General features: G+C 42.9%; 1 protein-coding gene across 1 annotated transcript in view; it reads right to left on the bottom strand.

The window, feature by feature from the left end:
* Window positions 1-9,249, bottom strand: part of ryr2a (ryanodine receptor 2a (cardiac)) — a 104,039-nt gene extending 94,790 nt beyond the window's left edge. The window contains exons 1-4 of the mRNA XM_069663995.1: window positions 9,178-9,249; window positions 7,395-7,499; window positions 4,096-4,116; window positions 503-577 (exon numbers count right to left, since the gene is read on the bottom strand). Coding sequence (XP_069520096.1) covers window positions 503-577; window positions 4,096-4,116; window positions 7,395-7,427 — 129 coding nt within the window. The 5' untranslated portion in view covers window positions 7,428-7,499; window positions 9,178-9,249. The remainder of the gene's footprint in view (window positions 1-502; window positions 578-4,095; window positions 4,117-7,394; window positions 7,500-9,177) is intronic.
* Window positions 9,250-9,539: the final 290 nt, after the last annotated feature.

Below are 9,539 nucleotides of genomic sequence, written 5' to 3'. Positions count from 1 at the left end.
TTTTTTTTGAGCAGCCAGGTGTTTAGTTACCTTGCAGCTGTCTCACCCTCTGTTTGTTCCTCTGAGCTTCAGTCACCTGGTCCTGTTACCTGTCTCCCTCCCTTTCTAACCATCTGCCAAATTCTGCCTGTGTGTTAGCCATCTAGCTGCCTGTATTTAACCTGTGTTAGCCGTCTAGCTGCCTGTATTTAACCTGTGTTAGCCGTCTACCTGCCTGTATTTTACCTGTGTTAGCCGTCTAACTGCCTGTATTTAACCTGTGCGCTAACTTATCATATAAATCTTTGACCTGCATCAGTGTACCTGTGCAGTCTGTGTTGGGTCCTTCACCTGCTGCCCGATCTTCACACATCACAGAGTTTGATCAGTTCACTGAGCAGTTGCTGTCTCATATTTTTCTCTAAAGATGCTGTTTTCATTCACAGAATCACCTGTTGTTTAAATGTTAAGAGTTACAGTGAGAGGAGCAGGTGTGTGTGTGTGTGTGTGTGTGTGCACTTACCATCCCGCTGTAGGAGTGTCTCAGCAGCACAGCGTGTCCATACAGTAATGTCCGATGGCTGCCGCCCTGAGCCGTCTGAGAGAGAGAGAGAGACAGGAGACAGGAAGTTATTTATCAATACAGACAGGAAGTCAGAAACACTGATAGATCGATAAACAGGAAGTCAATAAACAGGAAGTCACTGATGGAGAGATAATCACACATTTATCCATAAACAGAGTGGACAGGAAGTCAGTGAGAGAGCTGAACACAGATAAATATACATATTACTACAGAGAGATGAAGGTCACAGAAACAGACAGAATCTTAATCTGTGAGGTTTATGAAAACATTCAACTGTAACATCACTTCATCACATCATGACAGAGGTTAAAGGTAACACCCCTGTCACATCACCAGGGCTGTCTGTGGAATAATGATCAGGTTATTGATGCTCTGTGTTTATAGTTTCAACTCATCCAATCACAGCGCCTCGTTCACAGCAGGTAAACAGTCTGACCAATCGCGGGTCAAACTGCTGCTTTTCACTGAAACTACAAACCTGTAAATACTATAATATAATGTGTAAAACCTTTTGATTTGCTACATGCGTCATGTACAGGTGTGTCAGGTCATGAGACTTTAGATGACACACTTTATGTTGTTCAGTGGAATAAATTTGTGCTGTTTAAAAAAACAAATATTACAAACATCATTCATGTTGATGATTATAGTTTGTTTGCCATGAGCACAGAGCAGTTATCTGCAGTTGGAGGTGAGCTGGCACCTCGAGTCCTCTCTCCATAATAACTGGTCTGAGCTGGACTCGAACCATCACCCGCTGGTCCCCTGCTCTCTTCAGGACTCTGCAGCAGTGTTGGGGGGTAACGCATTTCAAAGTAATCCATTAGAGTACTCAGAGTATTTTTCAGTTGTAACAAGTAATGTAACGTGTTACTTTTTATCAACATTAATCTGTTATTTAGTTACTTTCTCATCAACAGTAATCTGTTACTGTAAAATAAATCCCTGTATTTCTCTTTTCCTTTTGTCTCCACAGACACAGAAACTCCCTGAAGCTCTGTTTCTGTTTGTCTCCTCCTTCTTGGCAGGTAGCAGCGTACCAGCAGGAGGTAAACACAGCTGTGTCAGTGTGCATGTGTAGCTAGCTAACTCAGCTAGCGAGCTGTCAGAGAGGACAGCGTTTACTTTGTGGAAATATTCATATTATTCTGAATGTTTGGGTGAAAGGGACGAGAACAACATGACGAGGACATGTAAGCTGTGTCTGGAGGATAAGTGCTCGTCAGCTGTGAAGAGCTCGACTTCAAACGTGAAGAAGCATCTGCAGCTAAACACAGCTCCACAACACTGGTGGGACTAAGAGCCTGTGTTGTACTGTTGTCATGGAAACCGCTGTGCCTAATACTGTATGCCTCTGCCCAGTTCAATGTCAGACTGTTAGCATCATAAAGAGCTGTAAAGGTTATACTGCGTCTACATTCAAAGGTAGACGTACAGCAGGCTACACGCCGTCCTGATGATATAACACACATGTGGAACGAGGAGCAAAGGGGGGTTAATTTCTGGTAACACAGAAGTGATCTAACGTGTTACTTTACTCAGGAGGTAACGCAGGAACATACCGAGTTACTTTTAAAAGTAACGTTACTGAACAACTCTGCAGTGTGAACATGCCTCACACACTGACATGTTTCAGAGAGCCACAGACAGACTGCAGAGTGTGGTGTCTGTCTGACATGTGTGTTGGTATCACAAAGTGCCTCAGTGTGTGTATGTGTGTGTGTGTCCTCCTGCTACTCGGCACTCTCTCTGCTCCTCATTAACACACACAGAGCCTCACACACATGAATGAGTGTGTGTACACTGCAGAGCTGAAGCTTGTCTTCTGTTAACAGCTATTCGAAGTTTCATCATCAACATAAACAACCTTACAGAGACAATATAACAGGAAACATATGATGGAGTTTGAAGTCAGTCCCACAGTGAGGATGATCAACCTGTGATGAAGGAACATGACATTAAACACACTTCACCCTGCAGCTGTGAAACATCAGGTCCATCACCTGCTCAGTGTGTCTGTCGACAACAAAGGCTCAAACACGCTGATCACATGTGATCTTGTTTTAACTCACCTTTGGACAGAGCCAGGCAGCTGTCTTCTCTGATTCCTGCTTTTATGCAGTGCTAAGCTAACTGCCTCCCTGACCAAGAGAGTCAAAAACGGATGAGTAAAATACTCTGTATTATTAATCTATAACACTTTTTCAGATGGGGATATGTTCAATCTTTTAAGAGTTCTGAAGTTCCAATAATGTAGTTCACAGTGAAGCACTGACTGACGGTGCTGTGTTGGTATGTCCACAGAGCTGTAATGTTTCAGATTAAATAACAGCTGTCTAAGGGCCCGATTACACAGAACGTGTTTTGCAGGCTGTAAAACGCGAGGTGCACCACACTGCCTTTTTCGTGGAATTAAACACCCGATCAGACAGAGCACCTTTTAGCAGCTGGGGCTGGCTTTTTTTTCTACTGTTGTTAAGGCAACCACCGAATCATTAGCTGTCATTAACCTAACCGTTATATTGTAAACTGACAGAAGGCCCGCCTTTCCTTTCATCCGACTGGACAACGAGAAAAAAATACCCATGATGTCAGGCGCTTTTTTGCTTTGAGTTGAAGTTTTTTCAACTCGAGGCGCTCAGAGTTTTTCCTCAAAAACATGAGGCGCTTAGCGGGAAAACACGAGGCGCTCAGCGGAAAAACGCGAGGCGCTCTGCAACGCAAAAACAATGACACAAAGCCCCCAGCTGCTAAAACGTGTTCTGTCTGATCGGCCCTAACACTGTTAAAATCAAGTTCAGCACTACATTTGCATAACAAACGTGAAGACATTGAAACCATCAACAGGTCAGATTACAGCTGTTACAGAATGACTTCGGATGTTTAAATGTTTTTTCTCATGAAGCTGCATTCATATAAAAAAACGTCTCGCTGTCGACACAGTCATGTCATAATTCAGCGTACAGAGTAAGAGTGACAGCAGCTGTAGCTCCATAGGGAAGCGCTGGTGGCTGATGTGTGTCTAATAAACATATCATCAGTAAATTATGTAAAACAAGGTTAGACTTATTCTTTATTTTTCTTTTGTCACCTAATCCCAAGTAGGAGCGTGCTGACGTCTCTATTCTACGAGTGTAAATGTTCATGTTAAAAACTCTCACATATGTCCTTCAATAGCTGCCTCTGTAGTTTCATTAACCAGCAGGAGGAAATGGTGCATTTTACAGGGACTATTTTTATCGGCGGATGAATGTGGTGCTGTGGTGAGTAATGTTGGCAGGAGGAACAAAGTATAAAACAAACATGTAAAATCAGCAGCCCATGTTTCAGTGCAGAGGCCCCACACTGGTCAGGTCATATGTCAGCTCAGCTCACAACAGAGATACACTGAATATAAGACAGAAACACAGGTGTGCATGTCGGTGTATGGTTACTGTGCTGGTGTTCATACTGTCGATGATCATGACTATAGAAACACAAGTACAGTGAGGACCATGACACACAGAGACACCAGGGGGAGGAACACCTACCCAGATTTCCACATCTACATGCTGTGTGGAAATGAGAGAGAGAGAGAACAGTAAGTCATTTCACAGACGACACTGAAAAACACAGAAATCCATCCAACAGGGGGCGCTGTTGGATCAGGAGGGTGTGACTGCTGCAAGGATTTATATATCAGAGGTCTTTACCTTGGTATATAAATGGGGTTTGGTGAGGAAACATATTTATATTCCTACTGAGAGAAAAGACTGAGGACCTGGTTAGCCTAGCTTAGCATAAAGACTTGAAGCAGGGGGAAACAGCTAGCCTGCTCTGTCCAAAGTTCCGATATACCGGAACTTAAATTTTATCTGTAAACAAAATAAATAAATGAACATGAAGTTGTGATTTTTTTGGTATTTCTTGTTGAACACGATGCAGCTACTTCCTGTCAAAGAGGCTGGTAGGAGTCATTTCAAAGGTTGGAAAAAGCTTCCCCCTCTGCTTCTTGTCTTTATGCTAAGATAAGCTAACAACTCCGGGCTCTGACTCCATCCTGAGTTCTATCGATCATCTCATCAAACTCTCAGCAAGAAGGAGAATAACTTCTTTTTAAAGAAGCCTTTGAGCTCTGTGGGGAAGAACTGGCAGGCGTATGGCTGCTCGGCCACACAGCCTCGTCAAGCTTTATCACAGAAATATCATTTCAAGTTTAAACACTTTGCACTTTATTGGCCTAAACAGGTATTTTGATAGCTCACACAGTTTTTATGAAATCACAGCGCAAGTTTGTTTCAGGTTTTTTAATGAATGTGTGTTGGGCGGACTTCTTGGGGGCAGAGTGGATGATGTCATCGTTGGAGTGGAGAGCAGCTTTAAAATATGTCTGAAAGCTTATAAAACGACAGACATGAAAACCACATCAACACGTTCAGCAGACTGTCCTGGTCCTTGAAATGTCCTCATGTAGCTGATGGTTACAGTTTGACCTTACAATGAGCACATTGTAGAGGTTAGTTTTCAGCCTTTTCTCTCCTAAATCTGCTGTTCAGCTGCTTGTACGAATCTCCTGCTGCCCCTGCTCTGTTCCCCAGGAGACCCCAATCACCTTGGCACGGACACAGTGGACATCAGTGACTGCATATAAAGATGGGCGACACGTCTCCATCTGCTCTCATTGTACCAAATTAATGCCAAAATAGCCCCTGTGATAGGCGCTGCCATCTTGCGATGGTGACGTCATTTGGAGTCAGAGTTGCGCAGTAGAGATCGGCGAGTGAAGGGGCCGTAGCCACTACCGCACACGCTGGCGTGTTTAACAACAGAACAGCTTCTTGTGTTGGTCTGAGGTTAACGTTCACAGGTATGGAAACTTCAATGACTGTAGTGATTGTTTTAGTTACATCTCAACTCACCGTTCCTCCTCTACTCTACTAATCAGGAACTGATCAGCTGCAGCAGCCGTATTTGTCAACAGAGCTGTCAATCATCATTTTGACCGCATCAAATCACTAATTAAAAGTTAACTTGTCAGAAAAATGAACACTTGGACATAAATCAGCATGATAAGAACTAACTATAATGACACAAACCATGTTTGAGAAAAAAAATGTGTCATGTATTTTGATTTTATAGTTTGACTCATGTCCCATCTGTTAACATGGAGGAGGCGGGCTTTATGACCTATACTGCAGCCAGTCAGCAGGGGGCGATAGAGAGGGTTTGGACTCACTATTAGGGAGCTGTCAGGTCGGCCATCTTTTTACACAGTCTATGGTGGACATGGTTGCGGTGGTGTGTGTGTGTGTGTGTGTGTGTGTGTGTGTGTGTGTGTGTGTGCGTGTGTGTGTGTGTGTGTGTGTGTGTGTGTGTGTCTTTGAGCTGTAAACTAATTTGAGTAATTTTAAAGCTTTAATAGCACCAACATTTTAAGACTGCTTATATATTTATGAACCTGCAGCCCCTGCTCTGTTCCCAAGGAGACCCCGATCACAACAGCATGGAGTGTACACACACACACACACACACACACACACACACACACACACACTCACACACACACGCGCACGCACACACAAAATGCCGTATGTTTGTAATGTATAGGAACCTCAATGATCCTCAGATTGAATTGATTGGAGATCAGGAGATCGATCAGTTTGTGGTGCATGACAGACCCCTGTGGTGAGTTCACTGACTGTTCAGTGTGTCTGAATTTACCAGGGGTGGACAGTAACAAAGTAAATGGACTTGAGTACATGTTTTGAGTATCTGTGCTTTACTTGAGTATTATTTTGGGGGAAACTTGAACTTTTACTCAACTGAAAGACAAATTTCGTACTTTTGCCTCCACTTCATTTCTTTGAATGTTCTCCTTACACGTCGGCTGATCAATTTTCTTTTCTTTTTAGAATCCCAAAGACAATAAAGTGTGTTGGTGTATTTCTGTGTGGGGTTTGCTCAAACGCGCTCAAACTTCATCACAAAAATTCTTATTATTGTTCCTTTTATTTTGGAGCTGCAACTCTGAAATCTGCAGCATGTGAGTTTAAAAATGTAAATCATGTTTTCTAAACAAACATAACGTAGCACAATGTACACTCTGTATTTTTAAAAGCGAGTTCTCCAGGCTTTAACTCAAGTAATCATTTGATTGAGCAACTTTCACTTGTACTAGAGCAAGGTTTGACCAGGAGGATCTAAACTTTGACTCAAGTAATGAGGTGGTGTACTTTGTCCTCCATAAACATGACTCCACCTCTTCTTCATGTAAATTAGTTCATACAACACAGCAGACTCATCAAACTGATCAGATTAAACAAGTCTCAGTCCTTCATCGTCTTTCTAGCTTTACTTTCCTGTTAGCCTTCAATCAGAGAGATAACAAGAACCCCAAACTCAGCACCAATCACTTCTTAAACATGCCTCGCATAAATGATAACATACCTAAGATATTTGACTGGGTGTGTCCTAACACACAGGGGGGAAATGAGGTTCAAGTGATGGCTGTGATTCTAGACTCTGACGTATGAGCCACGACATCAGCAGAAAGACACAAACACACTGATCAGTGGACGGCTCCTCACTGAAGATGATGTTCAGCTCTTTATGCTGAAAATCATCTTCAAGTGCTGCAAAAATAACGTCTGATCAGGGCCTTCTACAGTGCCCTCCTCCTCCTCCTGCTCCTCCCTGCCCTCCCCTCCTCTCCTCCTCTGTGAGCTGCATCAGACAGCAGTCTCACCTGCAGACAGTCTACAGTACATTCATTCACCTCCCCCTCCGTGCTGTGTGTGTACAGCAGAAAGCAACGAATGTGTGTGTGTGTGTGTGTTTGTGTCACACTCACCCCCTCGTTGTTGTCCTCGGTGTTGGCCAGCATCTCCTGCAGAGCTCGTACAGACAGAGACTGCTCCAACACGAAGGTGCAGATGGACAGATCAGGAGGAACATTCTGGAACAACATTTAGATGTTTCACACTTTAATACAGGATACACTATCAAACACTATCAAACATATCAAACACTATTAAACACTATCAAACATATCAAACACTATTAAACACTATCAAACATATCAAACACTATTAAACACTATTAAAGGTGAGATGTAACTGAAAAAGTCCTCATTCGGGAACTGCAGTCGACACTCACATACATGAACGAGCATCCGGGGTTTTTGCCGACACACAAAACTGAGCATGCTCAGTGTCAGAACTCACCGGCTCTGTTTACTTTTCACTGACGAGTCGTGTTCATTGACCGGCATAATGTTGTCCAATATCAACACTGTTTGTCATCACACCTCAGTTAGTATCATGTTAGGTGGAGAAGTTATTTGTCAAGCTAGACTGACAACTCTGACATACACAATCGGATGGTATTTTGGTAATCATAACGTTAGCGAGCATGCTAAGGTTAGCCAGCTAGCTCTAACATATCTACCCTGCATGGATCTGGCATTGTGCTTCGTAACCAAACAGCAAATTACTCAATTACCAGATGAAGCTCTTGTGCTGTGAGAGAAAAAGAAAAAAAACGCTGCACCTGGTGAGAGAACGCTGCACGCTGTTTTTGTTTCTATGACAACAATAAGTTGTGAGTAAAAAGCATTCAAAGGTCTCCATGATTGGCATGCCCTGCTGATGTTGACTCTAGTTTTCCCCCTGACGTCGGTCACTTCCTGTTTGGTCAGACGGGCTTCACTAGATAAAACTTATTTTGTTTTTATTTATTCTTGTTATAAAAGTCAGCCCACAGGTTGTTAGGGCCGATGGAGGAAGTTGGGGAAGGTCTCAATTTATCAGTTCCTCTACTATCCCTTCACACATTGGCAATAAAAATGATATTTGATTGATTAATATACATAAAACCTTACATATAGCCCCTTTAAAGACTATCAAACACTACACCACAATAGACACAATATGTACTCCCGCTCATAGAATCAGTGTGTGATAAGCCAAAAGTGCAACTGAACACCTGTCAGTCAAAGAGGCCACGCCCCTAATGCTGCATCACTTTAAGCCTTAATATAAAGTAAACAGGTGAGTTGTATAAAGATTCTCCCCGTACAGCTGTCATGAAGAGAGAAATGAGCTATAGAGACCCAAACTGTTTTTTGTACCAGGCTGTAAACATGTTTATTTCTGCAGTAAAGTTTAACATGGGGCTCTATGGGGACTGACTCACTGCTGGAGACAGCCTCAAGTGGACACCAGAGGAACTGCAGCGTTTGTACTTCACCTTTGACCTTATTTCTCAGCCCCCGTGGTTTCTGCTTAAATAAACACTGTCAGAGCTCTGTCTAACAATGTGTCAGGTGTTCAGGTGGGTTCAGATCAGGTGAGTCTCTGGTTTTCATCAATGCCTTCAAATTCTGTCACCCAACAGGACAACCCTAACCCTGACCCTAACCCTGACCCTAACCCTGGCCCTAACAATGATGGAGTCATTTCATCATTGAGCTAATGTCTCCTCTCTGTTGTAGAGTGTACATGAACCTGTCCTCTGACTGACTTCTTCTTCTTCTTTTATGTGTTATATATTAGAGTATATGTGTGTGTGTGTTTGTGCGTGTGTGTGTGTGTGTGTGTGTGTGTGTGTGTGTGTGTGCGTGTGTGCGTTGGTACCTTGGAGTTGGAGATGGATTCCAGGAAGCAGAGTCTGTTTCCAAAGCCTTCAGCAGCCAGACACAGTTTCTGTTGTTCTTTATGGATCGTAGCTGAACACTGCAGGACCACCTCATCATCCTACACACACACACACACACACACACACACACAGTTAAATATCATTCCATTTCCTTCCTACGAATGTGTGAAGTACTTTTAAATAACAATGTTTTTATAGTTTAGGATCAGATGTCATTGACTTCTGTTCTTTCTGCTGCACGTATTAAAGAGTTCACACATTCTATCAGCATGATGTCGTCTTTCTGTCACAGAAACATTTAATGAACAGAAAACCAAACCGTCTCATCCAGATTACACAG

This window comes from Semicossyphus pulcher, unplaced genomic scaffold, assembly GCF_022749685.1.
Source record: "Semicossyphus pulcher isolate SPU_LCO1_2020_fin unplaced genomic scaffold, fSemPul1.0.p SCAF_16, whole genome shotgun sequence".
Taxonomy (NCBI): domain Eukaryota; kingdom Metazoa; phylum Chordata; class Actinopteri; order Labriformes; family Labridae; genus Semicossyphus; species Semicossyphus pulcher.
The sequence above is the reverse complement of the archived record's forward strand: the minus strand, read 5'-3'. Positions and strand labels throughout refer to the sequence as shown.